Source organism: Halichoeres trimaculatus, unplaced genomic scaffold (assembly GCF_033239565.1).
Source record: "Halichoeres trimaculatus isolate MK-OKI-2021-1 unplaced genomic scaffold, fHalTri1.1 fHalTri1_scaffold_14, whole genome shotgun sequence".
NCBI lineage: Eukaryota > Metazoa > Chordata > Actinopteri > Labriformes > Labridae > Halichoeres > Halichoeres trimaculatus.
This window is the reverse complement of record NW_027437192.1, coordinates 29,307,752-29,331,973: the sequence shown is the minus strand read 5'-3', so window position 1 is coordinate 29,331,973 and position 24,222 is coordinate 29,307,752. Positions and strand designations below refer to the sequence as shown.

Sequence of the window (24,222 nt, the reverse complement as noted above, 5' to 3'; positions counted from 1 at the left end):
GCAGTTTTAAAAGCAGGAATCAACCTACTTATAGACTGGTTAAAAAAACCATCTGAATTCCTAAATTTACTATTGGCACACACTGTACAGGGATGGATTTTTTCCTTACTTGGCAGTATAGAAGATATTAAGATCGCCCTGTAGCTGTGAGCGTGGATACTCAAAGCCTAAACTATTTCCAATATGGCTGCAACAATCAATCTGCTTCAGAAATATGTTTCAGGTGACAGGTGACATCGGGGAGACAGTAGCCACGTTTACCCAAATATTCCGCTTGCATTCGGTTTATCTGCTCAAACAGAAATAATTTAACCTTTGTATACACCTCATACCGAAAGAAAAGTGCCAATCTGAATGGACATTTAATCGGTTTCACAGGGGTGGAGTATTCCTTTCCCCAAACTGATTGAGGTATCATGTATTCACTCAAACAGAAGGTTGTCAGGGTTCGTTATTTCAGCGCATGCGCAGATATGACGTAATACGCAACTAGAGACATTCCTCAACTTTAAAAATGGCGGCGAGCCGTCAGCACTGGACTGCTGCAGGAAGTTTGTTTTTGATCCAAACTTTGAAAGGAATGAACATAATTTCAAGACTGGACAGACGACAAACTCGCATTACGGAGTGTTGAAACACCGTGATAAACAGACTGTCGTCCTCCAGCTTTGATAAATCACGTGGTGTTTACGTTTTTCTGCGCATGCCCCATTGACTATTCTGTTTGATTAAAGCGGCTCATGTAGACCAGAGATTGGAATATTCCTTTCTATGTATACTATTGTTTTCAGAAAAGTCATTCGGAAAGATTCCATTCGGAAAGACAAAAAACTCCTCATGTAACCGTGGCTAGTGTTCATTTATTAAACAGTCTATGAGGAAAACACACCCAAGTTGCATGCAAAGTGAAGCAAGCATTAGCAGAGATAGCAAAGCTAGCTTAAAAAACTGCACAAATAAAATTAACTGGAATAATAAACAAGGCTTGATGCTGCAAATCTATTCATCAATTTTTGACAAGGTCTTTGACTTGAAAATTTAAACATTAAACACATTTGTATTTAACGCATAAGTATAAAGTGGGCTTAAGCCTCTCAGAGGCCTGAACATATAGCCTGACATGCATGCCCCCACATGCCCATCAGTTGGTCTGCTGAGCCTGATTGTGTTTCCTGTGTGGTTCCCACAAAAACTGCTCCCCCTGATGGCTGGCCGTAGTGAAGGTCAGAAAATCCATCTCCCCAGTCATTCCAGATGGGCTGTGGTCTAACTTTAAAAGATTAATACACCTCGTAGAAATGTTTCTCACTTCTGATTCTTGTGGTGATTTGAAGATATCATTTGGCTGCCTTGTATTCAAGTCCTCTTTTTCTAAAAAGTTCCATTTTCATTAGATACTAGAGGTTAAAAACGAGGCTTGGTGTCACGTTTAATGATGGTTGACAGCTGTCATTCTTGTGTATTTTTTCAGGGATTGTAAAATATGTTGGGAGGGAGATCCAAGAAGTGATTGGACTCTCAAGAGAAAAAAATAACAATTGCTTTTGTCACCCAGCTCCACTCAGATTCTCTCAGAGTCCCTCAGAGCCTCCAGACTCTGGCTGCACAACGGCTGCCAATGGGAAGGCCAAACTGTCCACTTTATGTTAGGGCTGAACAATCAATTGATTTTAAACTGACATCGCAATGTAATAGAATGCAATTTTCAAATTGCAAAGGCTGCAATTAGAAAAAATAAAAAAGCTTTATGTACACAGACCTGGAGGGAATAAAATAACTTGAACTTGTACCAGCAAAAGTCAAAATGCAGTTTTTTTCTGGCAAAAAAAAAAAAAAACCTTGTAGGCTACAAAGATCCATCCAGTAGATCGTAGAGCCGTACCCCTTGGTCACTTGTTTCTGTATGGTTTGTTACTCTTACTGACAACTGGAGGTCAGTAAACTTTCACAGTGTTCCTTTTTCTTTTTCAATTAAGATATGCAAAAAAAAATTGTTTAAATGCTAACAGTATCTTTTGTTGGTTAGTCATACCATAAAATGACTTAAAACTTGTGTTAAGTCAACAATGCAGAAGATAAAGGTCCCCCCCAAAAAATCGTATGCTTAATCGCAATCGCAATGTGGTCCAAGAAAAATCGCAATTAGATTATTTTCCAAAATGGTTCAGCCCTACTCTATATACGGTCGATAGTTTGGCTACGCTGGTAAACCAGCAAAAAGGAAGCCATGTGTCTGCTCAACGACACAGACATAAATACTGAACTGCAAGGACCTGAGGCTGGTGGTGCTAGCTCTGCTAGTGTTAGCCACATATTGTTTAACTGTAGACATTATGATTGTGTGTAGTCCTGCAAATAGTGCTTAATTTTTTGTCATTTTTGTCACTTTCCTTTTTTTTTTTTGGTCAGGATTTATTATTCAGAGAACTAGGTGTCCTCAGAGTATCTCTATACAGAGGGAAATAAACATTCAACAGCTGCAACCACTGTGATGTCATCTAATGCTGTTGTTTTGTTTTCTTGTACTGAATATATTTGGGTTGAAGGTTTTCTGCCAGACAAAATAAGCAAACTTCGTTGTTTACATCCCACAAGAGGATCAATAGACTAATAGAGAGTGAAAAGAATCATTTCAGCTCTATTCAGGAGCAGACACTTTATCATATTGATCAGACACTGAAAATCCCAGACAGGCAGACATACTGTTAGTCTGCTCAGACGTGTTTTGTGTCTTTTAAGGGATAATGCTAAACCCTATGACAAACACATCTCATTCACATGGAGGAGACGAAATAAAGACGCTGTTGTTGCATCGAGTGTTTTGCAGCAGAGCGGTGTAGCAAGCTGTCCTCAGATGCCCTCTAATCCAGCAAGCATCATTGCATTGAGGAGTGTTTTTGGAGCTGCAGACTTGATCCGCCCAGTGGCTCTTTTTCTTTTCTCTTTGTAGGAACATTATCACACATGTTAGTTTTTATTTCAACCTGGCTGTGAATGGTGAAGTCACATTTGTTGCGAAATAACAGATTATCCACTTGGGCACTATACGACCAAATCAGCCCTTCAATTTAAGCTCTGAGTCATTATGTAATTTTATCGGCGGTTTGATCTCGCAGCCGCACGCACTGAAAAAACAAAAACAACAGAAAAAAAAATCCGCCCTGGATGCCACAGTTTCTCACACATGATGTCATGTTGGATTCCTTGGAAGCAGGTTATGCAGGAACGTCCGAGCAGCAGGAGGCGTTACGCAGGCAGAGCTGGAGCCGATGGCTTTCGTTTTCTGTTGCATGTGGGAGACGGCAACGCCAAAACCCGTTACATAAATCACAAGTTTTAGACTACACATGCTTCTTGGGAAAAATATGGGTTATTGGAGGGGGATACTAGTTTTTCCTTGGAAATGAGGGATCATGTGTATATTCGGCGTCTATTTATGGTGTTTCTTTCTTTATATTTTCACAAAAATCCTCATTTGAGGCAATAAAACTGGGCTGGTAGTTATTATTTAATACGGTAACAGGGATTTTTTTTAATGTAAATTTATTTCATCTTCAATGAGCATGCGCGCTGCCCACGTATTGGAGAAATGCATTAAAATGTCAGATTTTTTTGAATGGAGTACAAGAAAAGGGAAGCGGAGCAGTGCAACACACCACAACCCGACATCACGATTCCAAACACCTGTATTAAACAGTCTAGGAAAGCACAATTTTGTCTCAATCTGAAATGAAAATGCATTTTTCTTAATATAACAACACGTTTTGAGATTCACAGCAGCACTATGTAACACTTTGGCAACAGACTACTCCAGTTTTCTGTTAAATCATGCAGTTCTTCTACTACAATCAACGTCAAGCTAGAAGTATTCACAAAGCCTTAAAAGGAAAAGGGTTTCAAAATAAAGCACACTCGCTCCACAACCAGCAAAGAAAAAACAATTTCACGGCTCTTATTTTTTCAGATATTAAATTAATTTATGAATTAAACTTAATTTTACGATAAATCTGCATGTAATGTTATAAAATACGTAAAATACTGACTCTGTTTAAAAAATAAACCCACTGCTTTTATTCTGAGGGTGAATTTCCGTACATCCTGCCTAGGAGTGTCTAATTCTTGCCACCTTGACGCAGCTCGGCACCTCCTCCCTCTTACAGACAATGAATGAAACAAGCTCCGTGGATAGACTAACGTTGGCCCGGGACCGGTTCAGGTGGCTTAACACCTTACTCACTTGTACGTCAAAACATCACAGAAACCAGACATCACCTTCTCCAAGCTCTGCTAACGCGTCCCATCTTCACGTTAGCTACCTTTTTCTCCCGCAGAGATAGCGTCAAAAAAACGTACTGGACAAGAATACCCGTTCAGCCACACCGTAATAAAATTAAAAGCAATTGAAGCTACAAGAGACATCATACAGCTGGCAACAAAGCGTCACTGTCAATATATGATAAGCGAACATTACCTGCAGGATGCTCAACTTCACTTCTCTGCGCTGCGGCCACAGCTTCACGAGCTGCGTCAAGTCACCTGACGTGCGTCATGACAATACAGGAAGTACAAGCTTCAAAATAAGAGCCCAAACACAACTGCTAGGGCGTTGACGTTGCATGTTGCTAAATACTAATAAGCAAACGAAAGTCTCCTCTTTGAGTGAACTTTTAAAGCTATATCAATTCTCAGCCTCTGCCGGTACAGCTATGTTGATCATTTGACAATAATAACCCCTACTTTGAATGGTGAATTTAAAGCTAACTGTTTAATCTTCACACCGGAAACACTTCATTTCGTTTGTTTGAGTTTGATTGTGACATCTTCAGCAAGAGCTCATACATTCCCCCAGACATTTGTTATGACACAACAGTTAGCTCTTTCCAAGTAATCGATCGGACAGTGAGGTTTTTTCATGACTGTTGATGTAAAGTACATCACTTTGTCACCAGTCTGTCTAGATTGGCCGAACTGAAACTTTTTAAACACAGAAATACTCATTTTATGAAAACACACAGACACATATCACAATCAGAAAGACTTTATTAATCCCAAGAGGTTATTTGGTGTCAAACCTGCTTTACACAAATTAAGGAAAGTTAAACAGAATAGGGATATCCATAGAATATTCTATTCACAGAATCCCTATTTAGGGATAAAACTAAAACAAGAAAAAAAGGAACAACTAAGGCTCCAATAATATGATATCTACAATATAAGCAATATTTGTATTATAGTGTAGTGGATATTGCACAGTGCATTGACCCCTTAGCAGAGGGATTGCACAGTCCAAAGTTAAATTAATTAACAAATCTTGGTTGAATAAATATGTCAGGCTAATAATCCAGTGTAAGGGTGCATGGGTTTTGAATGGAGGCAGGAATGACCTCCTGTGTCATTCTGTAATATAGCTTACATGATTCAAAGTGGCTAATTAAGTAATTCAACAAATATTTATTCAGAGATATGTTCAACTGGTTACAATCCAATCTTGGTTAAGTCATGGTAGTTTATTTCAAGTTATTTTAACACATTTAACTCATTTTTGTTCTATCTCATATGTCGCTGTTTTATGCTGTCTCTATTTGGGCTGCATATTTTTATATATAAATAAGTGAATAAAAAAATGAGTGTGAATTTCTGGGAAAGAAAAAAACAATTGCTTTTGGTTGATTTTAGTGTTAGTTAGTGTATTTTTTAATCTTATATTTATTTATAATTTTTTGGTTTAATATCTCACTGACCTCTATCCTGATACTGTATTCTCACATTTTCTGCCGTGTTTCTGTGTCAAAGCACTCTGTGAATGTTTTTTTAAAAGGTGCTGTATAAATAAATTGTATTATCATTATTATTATTATTATTATTATTATTATTATTATTATTATTATTTTTATTATTATTATTATTGTTATATTTTTGGCAGGTGAATGTGGCTCATATTGTCTCATAAGATAATTTAAAAAGACAAAAAAAGATTTAATTTTTCGCAGTGCACACATGAGGACAGCAGGTGCAAGCTAAGGAGCCAAGGGATCAGGTGTCACAAAGTCGAATCATACGTAATCATAAGAGGACAGAATGCTGCGAGATGTTTTCAGTGTCTCATGAGACTGGAAATCTGCTTTTAAAACACAAAAAAGTAAGATGTAACAGAAATGAATAATGAATAAAGAATTTAAAAAATAATAATAATTTTATTTGCTAAATGTGATTTAAGTGTAGATAAGATTATTTTGAAAGTGTTTTAATATTTGATGTAACATTTTGAGTATTTTCTTAGAATAAATCACCCCACTCTAATTGTATTCTAATACTGTGAAATACATCTTCTTGTCATTATGTTCTCACACTTTCACATGTGTCAGAAAAAGTGTGATTTTCTGATTCTGTCTTGGTCTAATGAGGACTTCTGGGGCTCCCTGTCATAAACCTGGTTTGTTGTTACCTGGTTGCTGGGTGCTTTAAAGCCCTTGAGAAGATGAACATTCCCTGGTAACAACTGTGATGATGATGATGATGATGACGATGATGGTAAAGGTCCCCCAGAGCAGAGACAGGAATACCAAACCACAACAGGCCGAGGCGTGTTATGATCCCCATGAGATTGGTCCTAAAACTGTCTTATGCAACTGATCAGAGCATCATTCAGCATTATATAAGAGCATTAGATCAGCCTGCTGCTCACAGCTGGGCCGGGGATACCACTGTCACTGTCAGCCACAACAATGTGGGTCACATCACAACTTCACGCATGATGTGCAGCTTCTGTTGGGACACGGTCTGAGAGTGTGAAGAGGGTGCTGAGGTGTAGCTGGGGATGAAATGTCCCCACATCTCATGTCATCAGCAGCAGGACAATGTTCAGCGAAACATGCAAGAGCTGGATGGAGCTCCTGGGAGAAGCTGGACCAATGACAGATCACTGACATAACCACTGGTCACTGGGCCAAATTAGCCTGCTTCATGTTGTTTATGTCAACAATTGGCTTGAAGGAAACGCGAGCTGAAGCATGACACTGACTCATACCTGAGGTATTTATGTTGGAAGCTATTGCAGAAATTATTTAAACCTGCAGAGATCATTTCAGAGTCCATCCCATTTTACATTAGCTGCAGCTTGTCTGTATGTTCTGTCCGTTGGTTTCATGACGGTGCCTCCACGCTCCACGTAAGTTCAACCAGCACCATTGCTGCTATCAGCCCCAGGTGGACAGATTGAGGTCTGATGATCTGATGTAAACTGTTACATCAGCATTTTGTCATCAGCATACATAACACTCCTCTTTTGTCAGTGAACCTTACCTCCCTAAGAACTAAATTTAATAACCCAAAGTCTTTTTGTTTTAGTAGGAAATCATAATGTAGGTTTATGATTACTTTACAGCTTAATCTAAATCATAACAGATGCTGCCCTCTAATTTTTTTCTTCTTCAGTACTGAGTCCTGAGAGATAAAGATAACATTGTTATAGCTTTGATGGTTTTTGAGTGTATGTCAAAAACTTTCAATACAAACTTGAAGCTCCTATGTTGAGATTTTAGCTGATTATGAAACAAACCTTATAAAAGCTTATTAAAGATGAACTTTCCCCTTTTGTGTGAGAGATATTGTGTTTTCCCATATATTTAAACAAAATGTATGCTGTAATGTATGTAATAAGACACGCCGAAGAGACAGGCATCAAACACCAAGGTCTGTCCATATCTCTGCCCTCCTGACAAGCCTCCAGAGAGCTGGCCAATCAGAGGGAAGGGGTTTTGTGGAGCAGGGAGCCTTAAAGAGACAGCAGCTAAAACAAAGCGTTTCAGCCTCTAGCTGTAATAATGGTTTTCTAAAACACCAGTGTGAGAAAAATAGAGGTTGTTCAAAGCTACTAGCTAATAGAGGCATTCAAAGCTACTAGCATAATACCCCCTCTTTAAGTTGGCTGGTAGGAGAAGTCAAAGAAAAAGAGAAGACTTGGGCAGGTTCCCGTTCCTGAACTGCAGATTTGTTTACACTTGTGTTCTTCAACACATAAATGCTATGTCCTCAAAAAATTATAGTGTAGAAAAGTTTTTCAAGGTAGCACACAGGGATATTATTAGCCTTAAAAAGCACAATACCCTGCTTTAATACCTATAAACACTGCTAAGGGGGAGGGGCCAGGTGAAGTGATAGACGGCATGCTGCAGAAAAAGACTTTTTCACAGCAAAGATTCCCTCTGTAATATATTATTCAACAAAATGATAAGGCCCTCGTTGAGAAAAATAAGACACGTGTGGGACAAAATCAACCCAGAGATAATATATACCTACTTCTACACAAGGGGGCGCCAAAATTGACTCAAAAGGAAAGTTCGCTCTATGAGCTTGAAATGAAAAAAAGTGCCGAAAACAGATTTTTTTTCCGTTGTTGCCATCATTTGGTAGCGTCAGTACTGACTGATAGAATTGAACACCACACTAGTCAAGATAAGAGACCATTCGATTAAATGAAGACCATGGATTGTTTTGATTCAAGAGATATTGAAATAACTGAAACAAGCTCAAAAAGCTGATTAAAACAGCTGTTTCAGCACTTCAGCACAGGCCTCATACTTTTAGACCAGCCTGGATTTGCCTTAATTTGACCAAACAACTTCATGGGCGTGTCCTTCCCCAAACTAGTCAGAGAAACATTGTGAAGTGTGATGAAGTGTTGTGTCCAGCTCCTTACTCATACATATCTTGTGATAGGGGAAACAAACTCCCTTCACTTTGTGCAAGGATCATAATAAATCACTTCTCAGCAGCATCATGTGACAAACGGAGGAAGGGTTGTAAAGCATGTGGACGTCCCTGCTGATGACACTTCATGACAAGTTGTTTTTTCAAAAAAGTGTGTGACACAGGTTTCATATCTGCACAGTATGACTTCATCATCGTCTTACTTGATGAAACCTAGCCTGTTTCATAAAGGAGTGAACAGCTCCACCTACAGGACAGAAATGATTCCTACATGCATGAGAAAACAATCAGAAAGTCATCTTTATTGATTGTAACAAAAACACACATATGCAGTATGTTTGAGAATCAGCTCTACAGAACGGTGAACAGCTCAAAAATAATCAAAGATCATTTCTCTGGATAGTAAAATATGATAAAAGGCACTTTGATATAAAACTGTAGTATAAAACAAAGCTGTGCAATAAGGTAGGAAAATAGTGTATCTGTTATTTAGAGGCCCAAACCAATGTGGAAAAAAAAAACAGAGATTAATTAAGAAGCATTTGGTCCTGGTGTTCAGTGTTTATCTGTAACAAAGGAAGAAAACAACACAAAGAGGCCTGAGAAAAACAAGAAGTTAAAGCTCAACTCAAATAATCCTGCTTTCTTTAAAACAGCAGATTACAGCCTGGTCACAGATATCAGCTCAATCTAAGACTGCATGACTTCAAAGCAAAGCATCTATCATTCTATCTTTTCAACTCATTATTTTGAATGTGGAATAGACAGCAAATTAAGTAGATGCATTTAAAGCTTAAGCTCTTTTTTTCAAGGTGCAAACAGCAAGAGGTAAGTGATATGATTTTGTCTCCACCAGACTTCACTGATTCTAGTGAAAGTCTCGGTCAGGGAGCACCAGCGGAGCCACCAGGGTCCACAGGTAGAGGGCCAGGCCGATCCAGCTGGAGCAGATCTTCACCCACACAGCCGGCATGGTGCTCTGCATCACCTTGTAGTCGTCGTCAGGCCTGAGGTGCAGAGAGCAGAGTTACCAGTGAGTTAATCTAAATCTAAAAAATCTGCTATCTTAACTCATTCCCTGCCGGCCATTTTCAGAGCATCTTGAAAGATCTTTCAAGACCCAAATAATAGTTTCTATGACCATGTAAACACCAAAACTACCTAAGAAGATGGACTCTCTCCTTTTTGTCTCTCTTCCTGTTTTTGATCCTGATCTCACCATGTCTCTGCCATCTCACGTCTTCTCCTTATATCCATACTGAGCTCTCATCCAAAGAGCACACCGCTCTCACCTACAGTAGCTTACGAGCATGATTCTGACCGACAAGCTCCACAAAAGCCATAGATGTCGTCGGCAGCGAATGAGTTAAGATGCTCTACAACAGGGGTCTGCAAACTTTACTTTCAAAAGAGCCGTTTTGCCTCAGCTCACCTGGATGAAAGTCATTCGGGAGCCGCAAAATCGACTTCATCTTCACATTCAGATAAAAAAAGTGTAAATCAGGTGAAAAATTATCTGAACAAGAAGTTTTTATGTATATAAATTTGTACATGTGATTTCTTAGTTTTTTTTAATGTTTATTAATTAATTTATTTAATTCAATTTTTTAATAAATTTGCAAATCTAAGAAAATCTAAAAAAAAAGAAATTTGTAGTGTCATAGATTTTATAAATTTTGCAAAATTTGGAAATTGAAAAAAAGATCAAAATTTGCAAAATAAAAAATTAATTTAAAAAATGTGCAAAATTTCATAGAAATTGATGAAATGTCATAAATGTGCAAAAAAACCCTAAATAATGCAATTTCAAAAATTTGCTTGATTTCCAAAAATTGTAAAAACTTTCTAAATTTGTAAAAAGAGGGATTTGTTTTAAAAAATTCAAAAATTTGCAAAATCTTTGAAAAAATGTGAAATTCTTTTTTCTTAATTTGCAAAGATGTCAAAAAATTGAAATAAAAAAAAAATCCAAAAAAAAAAAAATACTACAAAAAAATCACAAAAAATTAAAGCTTTGTTTCAAGAGGTGATGCATTTTTTGTCCAAATTTTGTATTATGATTTTACTTAGTGTCTGTGTTGTTATCATTAAAATATCAAAAGCCCTTTATTTTAATAATATTTTTAAAGCTACAAGGAGCCACTTCAAAGGAGTCGAAGAGCCGCATGAGGCTCCAGAGACACAGGTTGGAGACCCCTGCTCTACAACAACAGCTGTAGTTAGATTATTAACAAAAACCCAACATCAAGACCAGATAAGGAGTCTGATCTCAGTGGGTTACAGCAGTAAGAACAAGTTTCCAAACAACAAAACCTGATACGTACTTGTACCAGTTGGTGAGCGTCATCATGATGTAGAGCGAGGCCAGAAACAGGCTGAAGTGGAAGAAGGAGTAGCTGTAGGTGACTCCGTCCCCTTCATTGTCCACAGCTCGTCGAACTCCATCCTCCCCTGTCTCCGGCTCTTCAATGGCGGTCAGACCCTGTCCGTCCTCAGTCTGCATCAGTTTGTTCACCTGGGAGTTGTTGGAGGAGCGGATGCTGCAGGAGGGGAGAGCAGGAGGAGTTACCACTTCTGTCTTGACTGTCATGCTAAACTGAACAACATCCTCCTCGTTGTTTGATGTCAAACTAAAGATGTGTCTTTCAATAAGTTGTTTATTCATTGTGACTGAGATATTTCTAAAAGTGGTCTTTGAAGCTCAAAACAGCGACTGTGACAGAGACACACCTGGCATACAGAGTGCAGAACAAGAAGATGATCAATCCCACAATGCCCTGTGCGTCCCACCACTGAGCGTTTACTGGACCTGCAGTCGGTGAAGGAACCCCTGGAGGAGGAGTCGGACTGCTGGGCTGGACCAGACTCAACAGGCTGGGGTTACACTTCCTGTCTGAGGTCAGAGACACAAATTATTGATTATGCAGCTGGATAATACGACGACTTACATTTAACACTTGACTTAATAGTGACATTTTGTGTCTACTTTCAATGATAGAGAGTAAAATGCAGATTTGTTGTGAGGCTGAACTTACTGGGGTTGTTGGACATGGCTGACCAGGTGACATACATGGTGTAGAGGGAGATGAGGGAGGCCTGGAGCAGACCTGAGCTGGGCTGAGCCTCCTGTGGATGCCAAAAGAGTCAGGAAAAAAAATGTAAAAAGAAAAAGAAAGAAAAAAAGCAGGCATCTAGGGATTTCAAACATAAATGTATCAACATTATTTTGATGAAACAAAAACAGTCAAAGTGCTTCATTACCTGAACTTTGGGCAGAATGGCCACAACGGACACAACGATACAGAACAGGAAGTTGAGGCTGATGAAGACCTTGTGCTCTGTGCAGTCATCTGGTTGGGTGTAATACACATAGAAGAGAACGACCGCAGTGAAAGCCAAGGCGAAGCAGCTGATGGTGACGAAGAGGAGGGCTGAGGAGAGAGATGACAAATACAGCAGTTATCAAACAGCGAAGAGGATGTAAAGTCATAAAGTCACTCAGTACGTTTACATGTACCCAGCGGTCTGGCTATGGCTGTACCTCGACTGTAAAGTCACAGTGGGGTCCTTTTCTTAATTAACAAAGCTGTGAGTGTATCAACCTAGTTTAAACAGATCACTGTTTGTGTTTTTCTCTCGTCCATAAACTTAATAAAGTTCAGTTTCTTTAGCTTTGTTTGAAAGAAAGTTGTTTCCTCCTCGTTTCAAGAATGAAACGTGTTGCTGAAACATGCTGTTTGTTTGTTGTGTTGGAGCACAGAGACCCTATGTATCACCCTATTTATCTTCTTCCTATCCTGGGTCTCTTCTTGGTTTGACTAAGATGTTTACATGCACTTTATTAGTCAGATCTTGTGCTGATGAAGCTCACAGTTTTACATGTGAACGCACTGACTGTGATGCTGCTGTACTCCAGGTCTGATTCATTGATGACTCACACTAAGTTTATTTACCGTAAATGTTACATTTGGACAGTAAGTGTTGTTTCTGGTATTAACAGGGTACCTGCAAACCAGCACTTGGTATTTCCTTCCTCTGCTTTCTCCAGCCAGGACTGGTTCCAGGAGTGAGCAAAGTCAATCAGCAGGATGAGCTGGATAATGATGAAAATGAAAGATCCCACCACGCCGAAGTAATACCACACTGCAAGCACACACAGAGGCAGGGTTTAGGATACTTTACTATATGCTGCTGAAGTGCATTTCTGCAAAAATGAACTTTACTTGATTTTTACAATACACACAAACTGGGTCAGCCTAAAACTTGAGCAACCTATCAGCATTTGTATCCCAGTTTACTGGGATTTTTCCTGGCAGCCTTCCTGAGTAAAATATGAAGCCAGGGTGGGCAGGTTTGAAAACAAAACCAGAAACACTGCAAAAATTGAAATCTAAGCAAGTGTTTATGTTAACGGACAAATCCATAAAACTGTCACATTTCAGGATGGTATAAGACAGACATGATGAGGATAATCGACAAACTTCACAGACACTTAAATGTAAAATAAGGTCTGAGTTCTCACATGCATCCTTCGAAACAGCTTAAAGTGATACTCCGGGATGGAACAAGTTGGGTCCTATCACAAGGTTTAGGGCAGAAATTACCCCTACAGCAGTGTTTTTGTGCAGCAGAAGCCCAGAGCACTCGCACCAAACACCCCCTCCCTGCTTGTCAGACGGTTTCCTCTGCACTCAGACGGGCCATGTTCTACTTGACAGAAAACACAAATAAACGGACTCCCACCGAAAAAATCTGATATCGGTCTGCATTCATGCTTTATTTAGAGAATTTTCAGCGCGTTACTTTCACACAAAAACACCGCTAAATAAGGCTCTAGTTCTTATCGTGTCTCTTCGTCCTGGCAGACTACCTGCATTTGTTTATATCTGGCACGCCGTGCGCGGACTGATACACTGAGCAGCGAGCGCCTCATAGCCAGCTGTGGCTCTGCAGCGGAGGTAGCGCTGTTTTATGACACAATAAGAACTAGAGCCTTATTTAGCGGTGTTTTTGTGTGAAAGTAACGTGCTGAAAATTCTCTAACTAAAGCGTGAATGCAGACCGGTATCAGAGTTTTTTGGTGGGAGTCCGTTTACTTGTGTTTTTGGTCAAGTAAAATATGGCCCCGTCTGAGTGCAGAGGAAACCGGCTGACGAGCAGGGAGGGGGTGTTTGGTGTGAGTGTCCTGGGCTTCTGCTGCACAAAAACACTGCTGTAGGGGTAATTTCTGCCCTAAACCTTGTGATAGGACCCAACTTGTTCCATCCGGGTGTATTACTTTAAGGTATTTTGTGTCAGAGAGGCATTAAGTGCAGTGTGGGACTCATACCTGTGGTAAAGGTGCCGTCCGGTATGAAGAAGGCTCCCACAGTGATGCCAACCAGCAACAGGAATTTGAAGAACCAGAAACTGAGAGGACAAGAGCACAACAGTTCTTTCTTTATGAACCTGAATCATTTTCAAAGGCGCAGTTCTTTTGTTTGGCCACCAGAGGGGAGCCTCCTGGCACTACACAGGACTGTTCCACTCAAGCTCTGTTGGAGTACAAACCCGTTTTGGATGGCAGCTCGGGGGTCCTTGCTGCTGCGCACTCGGATCATGATGATGGAGAAGAGGAAGAAGAAGCAGGCCATGGCGAAGCACATACGGTAGACTGATTTGTAGCCCACGATGATGTCACAGTTCACCTTGTTTTCGTATAAAGGTATGCTCGAGCCACCCACACAGAAGCCAGGAATCTGATAGAGGAGGATAACAGAGATAGACAGTTTGGTTAACTAGAATATCTATGTGGATTCACTTTTTCCTGATTAAATTTGACTTTTGATTGTAAGTTTTTGGGCAACGTGTACTTACAAATTCACTTTTTCACTATTATTCAGTTTATGACACTATTCATATGTTTACTAATCAAAGCTCTTGTGAGAAACCTTTAGTTCTGACCCCCTGTGGACAAAAACAGTTAATATCTTTTCTGATCTCTAGCTGCTTTTAACATAGTGAAGTAAGAAAACATAAAGAGGCTTTTTCATTCGACTTTTTCCCTGTTGTAAAGGTTAGTAAAGCTTTGGGGTATAGATAGAATCAGTTTTCAGGATTAAGGATCTTGAAACAGGCTTTAAAATGCAACACTGTCTGAATAAGACAAGTGTGAATTGCTGATTTATGTCAAGAAGTCTTGAACATGGGTCACAAATGGGATTTTTGTCCCATACAGTCTCAGTCTTAACTCTTTTTAACATCAGCTCTCTCTTAACACAAAAATCTTAATGTAGAGCTCTGTTTAGTCTATTCTGTCCCTCTGGTTCCTCTAAGTTAGCGTTACATGATTTACAGCTCATAGAAATCTGCCCACGACTTCTCTTTCTCTCGGGCTTCTCCTGACAGCCAACTTAAAGAAGGGGTATTGTGTTTGCAGCTTTGAACTAGAGCCTGACCGATTAATTTGTCGGGCCGATTAATCGAGCCGATTATGTCTGTCACCGATTAATCAACATCGACCAAAATGTAGCTGTTTATAAAAATTTCGGCTCCATGGAGATTCTGTCGCTGTGTCAAGTGCCCGGCCCCTCTGTCCACCATTATGTAATGTAAGACTATAGAACGGCGTTTTAACGTCCTGAAAGTTGCATTTTTGTGAGATAAACAGAGATAAATGCTACTGTGAATTCACACGTCCACCATCATCTAATGTACGACTATAATACGGTGTTTTAATGTCGTGTAAGTTGCTCATTGTGTGTTTGACTTCTTTATTTATTATTTTGTTTACAGCTTGTTTTTATTTATTATTGGTTAACACTACAGTTCTTATGTTGACAGTTTTATAATTAAAGTTCCTTGTTTTAATTTAAGAGTGTTCTGTCTCTGTCTTGAATCATATGGGTATTATGATAATTTGTGTTCATATACAGTATATATCCTGTGCATATCAATAAATTTATTATACATATTAGCTGATATACTGGATATTGGCCGATATATTGGATATCGGCTTTTTTTTGCCCCCAGTATCGGTATTGGCATCAGCCCCAAAAAATCCCATATATCGGCCGGGCTCTACTTTGAACAATCTCTGTTTTTCTCCCACTGGTGTTTTAGGGGCCGTTTACATGACGACGGTTTTAGGGTGAAACCCAAAAGGATTGTAGCGTTTCAGCCTCGCGTTTACACGGAAACGGCGTTTCAGCCGACCTAAAACACAAACTTTTGAAAACGGCCTCCAGGATGGGATTTTTCTCATACGCTCCTGACACTGTTGCCGTGTAAACGGTAAAAGCCGGCATTTTCAGTTTGAAACGCTGACGTCACAGTCTGCCTCGCGCGCGCGCATACAACAGGACAACAGTACCGTTGTTACAACCCTTGTGAACTACCGTGTTGTGCTGCACAATCTACTGTATCTGCTGACTGTCTTTCAACAAAATGTGCATCTTTTGCTCCACTTTTTCACTTAGTATTCCCCAATTCACCAGATGATCAGCTCAACTCTACTTCGGTGGAGATCTCCCAAAAGCGGCTTCTGAACATGACAGTTATAGCACCACCTACAGGCCTGGTATGCTTACTACAGCGTTTTCAGTCCATCAGCGTTTCCGTGTAAACGCAGATTTTTTTCACTGCGTTTTCAAAGCGTTTTAGCGTTTTCAGATGAAACGCTGTCGTGTAAACGGGGCCTTAGAAAAGCCTGGTATCAACCTCCATCATGAATGCTTTGGTTTTAGCTGCTGTCTCTCTGAACATCCAAATTGTGTGTATTTAAGCATGATTACCCCCCACTGTGCCGTTGCCCCGCTGGAGCATGCAGCCAGTGATGGCACTACTCCAATATGAACCAGGCTTTAGCGGGTATCACACCTAGGACATCATGAAGCGTCTGTTTACATGAAGCGCAATCTCATCAGAGTCAGCACAATGAGACACAGAGAGCACTGCTACAACTTTTTAGAGACTTTTAGACTGATGTTGAGTCGTTTTGGTCAGACACAGACCTCTTACACCCTGCTTTTGTTCAAAATGATGGATGAGAGGAGCGGTGGCAGCAATCATATGTCATGGATCATACCTCATGTCTGCATGCTTATGCTTGTGAATGAAGTGAACCGTGCTAAAGCTCACCTCTTTGAAGCGTGCCAAAGCAGAGAAGTGAATTGTGTTCAAGTACGGTACACTTGCGGTCACACTGGCCAGGTTAAAGCATGCATGCCAGTGTGACCGCATCCTAAGGCTCCCTGCTCCACAAACCCCCTTCCCTCTGATTGGCCAGCCCTCAGAAGACCTTGGTGTTTGTGCCCTGCCCCTCCAATGTGTCATGAAGCAGTGAGGACATCCTTATGTAATGACTTATCATTTCAGAAAGTCTCATGAAGCTCTTGTGCTATATTTTTAAGCAACTTACAAGCAGATTCAGGGATTTCTACAACATATGAACCAGTTTAACAATCATCACATTTAGTCTGAACATCCAGCATAATAGCTTTATATCAGTGTAAATTAGGGATGTCCCTATCCAATACACTGATTGGTACCTGCGCCAAATGTGGCAATTTTTGGAGGTTTGGATAGCATTGAACTTCGTTACCTGATCGGGACAGATCCTGTTTGCAGCACCACCACGCTTTTCGGCTGCTGTAAATTAAACCCCATTGCAAACATGTCTGCTGTGTGGGTCTACTTCTATTTGGAAAGCAATGTTATTAAAACAGTGTCTTGCAGCATTTGTAAAGTGAGTGTTCCTGTAGGAAGTACCTACAGGGCTCAGTTTAGCACAACAAATGTGATTTGACAGTTTTAACGGAATCACCCAATGAAGTATGGGATTTTCAGAGAAAGATATCGATATCAGCAAAAAGAATCATAATAATATCAGATCAGAAGTCAAAAAATCTGTATCCGGACATCCTTAATACATAAGAAAGCAGAACACCTGCTTCTTATCTGCAGGTGAAAAGATGCTGCGCTGTGTTGCAGGGAGGTAAAAACAGAATGATTTCTAGATACTGCTTCGATCTCAGTCTCAAAGATTGAAGTTCAGAGCTGGTTTTTAATTAGATCTGAAATTGTGATTTCCAAATAAACAGAATGTAAGCCTCTAAAGCCTCCCCAGCTGCTCCTCAGCACTGCTGTTGCTGGGTTACAGCCTTATGAAACCAATTGGAGTGATTTTTTTTTCTTGATTTAGAAAATCCATGTGGGTGAGAAAACTTGATGACACTCGGCGTTATGCAGGGGCCTGTGTTACATAGGCACATTACTAATGTGATCCCATCTCGTGTCATGATGTACCTTTTTAAGGTGCTCCTCCATGCCGGGCAGGATCATGATTACAGACACCATGGTCCCCAGCAGCAGCAGGAAGGAGAAGGCCAGCCGGCTCACGGTGGAGTTGTACGTTGACGGGCAGCATGACGACAGGAGGCAGGAGGCCGAGCCGCACAGACAGGACGCCTGGAGAGGAGAGGAGGGAGAGAATTAGTGAGGCCTTCATCATATTCATGCTCTGTGGGAGTCAGGGGCAGACCTCAGTGATGTGCAACAATCAGGATAATGAATGCAACAAAACAACACAAATAATAATGTGTCTGCTGTCAGGGAAACCACGGCTCTGCTCCTTCTGCAGGAGACGCAGAGAGTTATGATGATTTAAAGTGGCAGTAATCAGACGTGTGATTAGAGCAGCCATCATCACAAATCTCTCCCCGTCTGTTTCTGATCCAGCGTTATGAGCATGATCACAGAGGATTCCTGCATGATTCAGAGGAACACTGCTGAGAAGTGTGTGTATGTGTGTGTGTGTGTGTGTGTGTGTGTGTGTGTGTGTGTGTGTGTGTGTGTGTGTGTGTGTGTGTGTGTGTGTGAAGCACTGAGGCAGAGGCTGGAGCTCAGATCAGCCATCCTTCACTAAATATGCAGCAGAGTACACGAGCCCTGGGTGTAAACAGCTCAGCAGCTGTGACGGGATGAATCCAGTTTCCATGCTTCAGCCTGTCCACTGAGACAACAACACACGCCTGCTAACAACCTTCAACCTGACCAGTCCAGATGAAAACCACACAAACGAAACAAAACCTTAAAGTGATACTCCAGGATGGAACAAGTTGGGTCCTATCACAAGGTTTAGAGCAGAAATTACCCCTACAGCAGTGTTTTTGTGCAGCAGAAGCCCAGAGCGCACACACCAAACACCCCCTCACTGCTCCTCTGCTGGTTTCCTCTGCACTCAGATGGGGCCATATTTTACTTGACCAAAAACACAAATAAACGGACTCCCACCTAAAAAAATCTGATATCGGTCTGCATTCACACTTTGTTTAGAGAATTTTCAGTGCGTTGCTTTCACACAAAAACACCGCTAAATAAGGCTCTAGTTCTCATCGTGTCTCTTGGTCCTGGCAGACTACATACGTTTGTTTATATCTGGCACGCCACGTGCGCGGACTGATACACTAAGCGGCGAGCGCCTCGTAGCCAGCTGTGGCTCTGCAGCGGAGGTAGCGCCGTTTTAACGACACAATGAGAACTAGAGCCTTATTTAGCTGTGTTTTTGTGTGAAAGTAACGCGCTGAAAATTCTCTAAATATAGCGTGAATGCAGACAGATATCAGAGTTTTTCAGTGGGAGTCCGTTTATTTGTGTTTTTGGTCAAGTAAAATATGGCCCCATCTGAGTGCAGAGGAAACCGGCGGGGGTCTTTGGTGCATGCGCCCTGGGCTTCTGCTGCACAAAAACACTGCTGTAGGGGTCTTTTCTGCCCTAAACTAGGGATGCACGACATTAATGGCACAATATCGGTATCGGCTGATAAAAGCTTAAAAACACATTTATCGGTATCAGCAGATGTGAAAATTTCTGCTGATATGCACAGCTGATAAGGTGCTATTCAGTTAGGATTATTATTATTTTCCATCTGAAAAATAAGCTCCTTAAATAAAATGTAGCATATCATTTATTTGCACTGCAGAGCTCTGTGTCTGTCACCAGGTTGTTACGGTAGCTCTAGAATAATCAAATGCAACTTGATTATGTTTAAAAATGCATTGTACATTTAAAGTTCATGTGATCTAAAGAAATTATTTTTCTGTATTTCAATACTGAATGTCTTGAGTTTGACAAAAAATAATACATTTCTTATTTATGGTAAAATCAAATGTTTTTTGTCTTGTTTTATGTGTGTTTCTTAAACAAATAAGACCGTCACAATAAGAGTAACATATAAATTCAAGTACAGGATAGACTTAGCTTTCTTTACAGTGAAAAAAACAAACAAACTTGTGATTATCGGTATCGGTATCGGCCAAAAGGAGTTTCGATATATTGGCGTATCGGATATCGGCAAAAATCCAATGTCGTGCATCTACCCTAAACCTTATGATAGGACCCAACTTATTCCATCCTGAAGTATCACTTTAAGCAACAGATCATTTTAACATTAACTTACTGCTGTTACAAGTTTTATGGCAGCTTGTGAAATCATAAGGCGTGGGAAGGACAATACAAAACAGCGATAGAAACTTCAACGTCAAAAACAAACAGGGAGCCTGTTCTGGCTGATGATTAAGATGAACGCACAGATCTGGAAGCCGCTGCCTTTAACCTTGAAAGTGTTGAATACAGCACCTCATGTGATATTACCTATAAGCAAACTGTCCGCTCACTTTAACCACTCCCTCTCTGTCATGCCATCACTCACGCTGCATGTCGCTCTGCCTGCTGCTGATAACAGCAGGTGACAGGACGGAGCGCAGAGAAGCTGCTCTAACTGTGTGAGATGTGGAAAACTATATTAATTGATGCTCATTTAGATCTGTTAAAAACGTGATTGGGTGTAAACAGGCTACATGATCTCAACTTAACTCATAAACTCAAATATATTTTTATGCTCCAGAAAAATTTTATTTTTTTCTTCATACTGCATAAACTTACAATACAGTGCGCATGCGCATATCCTGATGACGATACTGAACCAATATAATGTGCAGCTTTATTTCTAGGCCTGATTTTTACAGCAGGTACAACATGAAAAAGAAATCTGTTACAATTTTTGGCAAATATCCTCAGACAGTTCAGGAAACATTGATGGTGCAGTGTGCTAATTTCAACATTTTTGCTAATGTTTAGAGCACTGTTCATCTTTTCTTCATATTTTAAGATGCCTGGTGTCTGAAGGTGTTACATAAATGAACTTGACTCATATTCATTTCACTGTTTCAAACGGTGATATAACTCCACAGTGTATGCTATACGTAACTCAGAGAATTTCCTTTATCTTCTTCTGGCAGCTTTTGATCAGATGGGGGTAGATTTTACAGACACAGGTGGATTTGACCTGAATTCCTTTGTCACGCTGACAGACTTCAGTCTGTGTGTTACATAACTTCAAATCATGACTGTCTTACCCAGTCAAGATTTAAGTGGGTCAAACTTTAAAAGCGATACATCTATGTGATAGTCAGGTCAGCCAGGAGAAGCCAAGCTGACTGATAGCAGCCTAGAGACTAGCATTTCAGGGCTCAGTGTGAAACAAAAACTATTTTGATTATACTTACTTTATGAATATAAATGAGCTAAAAAAAAAAGGGGGGGGAAAAATCTGGATCTTTTTTGCCAAAGTAATTATCATGACAAAAAAGCTGATCCCGTGGGATTTTTTTCACTTGAGCTTTCACTTTATTTATTAAAAAAATAAATAAATAAAGACATAAATAAACCTGTTTTACTGCATTGCTCTTAATTTAATAAAAAAAAAAAAACACTAAATTGCTTTCGTTTTAGATCCACTTGCATGCGTTTATTTTGCCCTTTACTGATTCTGAAAAAACACATTAACATAGGGGTTTAAAAGCAGATTTATCTAAAATTTGCAACAAGTGTTATTACTTAATATGTGTTATATGTAATTTTTTTAGAATAACATCAGCAACAATACGGTGATTCAAATAATGATAAAAGTATGTTTGCAGCGCCAAATTAAACAGATGTCAAGCACTGTTACATAAAAAATAGTCATGTGGTGTTTTTGAAACTAGAGCAGTTTGGAAATAATGAGCAGTATCAAAAGTTTTCATATTCAAATATGCTCAAGTAGAAAAATCCTACAGGATCATGCTGATCTAAGAGTCTCCTGATCAGTTTGAAGGCTCATATGGATCTGGCTGCAAGCTACACTACAGACCTGTTAACCTCTTATCAGCCCACCTGCAGCTTCAGATCCACAGGTGGGAGCCTTCAGGCTGATCCCAAGTCAAGGATTCAATCTACAGAATATTGAGCCTTTTCAATTAGGCCCCTTAACTTTGTACCAACGTGCCCCTGGGGAGATAAGGCTCTGTGTGTAACATCAATTAAAACACTACTTATAACACCTTTTTTATAGACTTGCTTTCATGTCATGTGTTCTTTTATTGCCTTTATCACTGACATACTTTTTCCCCCAACTCTACTTCAGACTGCTCCACTTTTCTTATCCCCAGGCAATCGCTTTGTTTGTTTTATTCTTCTCTGATGCTTCATTTACCTTATTACTTTTTTATGTTTTTACCTCATGTTTTTTCCTTTTAACTTTTTTATTCCCACAGCTTTTGTCTTTATATATTTATTATGGTCCTGTTCATGTTCATACCTTTTACAATCTAAGATAACTTTTTGCATCTGTCTTAAGTGTTCACAGTAATTTTGTTTTTACTTACTTGCTTGAGATTAATTTAATGTTTTCACCCCAGTCCGTCAAGACACTCCGTAAAGCGTTGTTTTGGACGATGCAACACATATAAAGTTATTAATATCGTTCCTATCCCCTTTAGACCAAACAAGATTGTTTACATGGTGAAAGTAGGAAAACAATACAGTGACTGGACTGTCACCTTCTCCTCCAGACATGGCGTAAATCCTGACGCCAACCCGGAAATAGCACAATAGTTTTGGAAAACAACTCCAAGAAGCATTAGTTTTACACAAGCCGCAACATTTTCCCTTTATTTTCAAATATGCTGATAATTGTAGGGTAATTAAGTATAAATACAACCGGTTCAATAGCATAATTAACTAAATGGGACAGCAAATTAACACAATTTCTAAACCCTATTTTGAAATTGGCGTTACACAGCCGACTTTCATAACAGATAATTCCATCTTCTCACAGTGAACCAATTGTACAAACATGTCGCAAACCGGTTTGACAACTAGAATACATTGTATGACATTTTCAACTTTCACGGTGTATTTTGATTTCCTGCTTTTTTCAGCTTCTACGCACAGAGAAAGGGCGTATACAGACAGAAGAAGGGTCTACTTTGCGTTCATATGTAACCTCGTTTTGACGTATGTGCTTTATTTTACCAAAAGTGAAATAATATGAATCACTTTTTAAAAAAAATTCAATTCCTTGTACATGTGGGGAAACCAGAAAACTGTAAAATGTCTTCTTTTTTAACTGTTAAATGTCACATTTTGATGATAGTTACGTATGACGTCAATGCGAGGTAGTGTTTCCACGCTAAAAAAAAAAAAAAACTTTAACATTTGTTAACTTGAAACGTTAACTAAACTGCCATTTCTCCTACAATCCTCAAAGTATTTCATTTTTTACCCCCAACCCCTAAATACATGTGTGTCTTCGTAGATTCGCTGTTTTGCGTTGTAATGATGAAGTTCTTTTTTTAAAAAAAAAACTACATTAAACAGACGCTAGTTTAAGTTGTAAAAATACTTTAAATTTTTCACCAAATATCAAAAATACATCCTGGAAAGTGTACTCACACAACTGGCGAGGGAACCCAGCGCCAAACAAGCACCCATGATTGTTCAATTCACGATGAAAGTATCCAAATCTGGAAAAGTTCAGGAAGAAACTGAGCCAAAATGGCGGCGTCAAGTGAGTGAAGTAAACAGTAACAGGAAATTTGAAAACACCTTCAGAATAAAAGTTTGGAATTTATGTTGAATATTCATCGCGCATAAAATGTGCACGTTGAGACAAATGGAGACTTTAGTCTAATTGACTTATTTAGGGAGAAGGGAAAATTTATGTTGTACGAAGTGTCTGTGTCGTGTAATTGAAGATATTGTTACTAGATGTGAGTATTTAATGACCCACCCTATTTTACTTTGTAGACAAAACTTCTTCTTCCTACATTTCTTCACTAACTTGGTAAAATATTTTCTAATTTTTTTAAAGGGCGTTCTATGGAAAGTATGGAAGCCAATTCCTGCCAGTAAAAAGAAAAAAAAGAATGAAAAACATAGAAGTTTAAAAATTGATTGGTCAATTTAAATTTTTATGATGAACTGAGTCATGATAATAAGAAATTGTCAAGTCAAATTAAAGTTTAATGAGAGGTTGAAAAGACCAAAAATAACCCTTTAAACCTGGTTCAAATAAAGTAGGGATTAATTAAAGTCTGCATGGAAAACCTTTTTATATGCTTTTTTTGGTAAGTTTCTGTCAAATAAAAATAAACATGCTGTTATGTAGATAAAGAAATGAATAAAAAGGACTGTAAATCTTAACGATCACAT

General features: G+C 39.4%; 2 protein-coding genes across 2 annotated transcripts in view; both read right to left on the bottom strand.

Annotated features, from left to right (window-relative positions):
- The window catches only part of hivep3a (HIVEP zinc finger 3a), a 60,972-nt gene extending 56,436 nt beyond the window's left edge, over positions 1–4,536 (bottom strand). The window contains exon 1 of the mRNA XM_074686985.1: positions 4,472–4,536. The gene's annotated coding sequence lies outside the window, so the exon portion shown is untranslated. The remainder of the gene's footprint in view (positions 1–4,471) is intronic.
- A 4,501-nt stretch (positions 4,537–9,037) lies between these two features.
- On the bottom strand, positions 9,038–23,583 carry serinc2 (serine incorporator 2). Its single transcript, XM_074686745.1, has 10 exons — positions 23,464–23,583; positions 17,995–18,156; positions 14,260–14,447; positions 14,039–14,118; positions 12,715–12,852; positions 11,971–12,140; positions 11,745–11,835; positions 11,440–11,602; positions 11,034–11,249; positions 9,038–9,716 (listed from the first exon to the last, which is right to left on the bottom strand). The coding sequence occupies exons 1-10, from the start codon at positions 23,500–23,502 to the stop codon at positions 9,578–9,580; spliced, it is 1,386 nt and encodes a 461-aa protein (XP_074542846.1). The 5' UTR covers positions 23,503–23,583; the 3' UTR covers positions 9,038–9,577.
- Between the last annotated feature and the right edge of the window lie 639 nt (positions 23,584–24,222).

Coding starts and splice junctions, on each gene's coding strand:
- serinc2 (XM_074686745.1), bottom strand. CDS start 23,502: ATGGGTGCTTGTTTGGCGCTGGGTTCCCTCGCCAGTTGT. Junction 14,448..17,994: donor TGGAGGAGCACCTTAAAAAG/GTACATCATGAC, acceptor CTCCTCTATCAG/ATTCCTGGCTTCTGTGTGGG. Junction 12,141..12,714: donor TACCAAGTGCTGGTTTGCAG/GTACCCTGTTAA, acceptor CTCTCTCCTCAG/CCCTCCTCTTCGTCACCATC.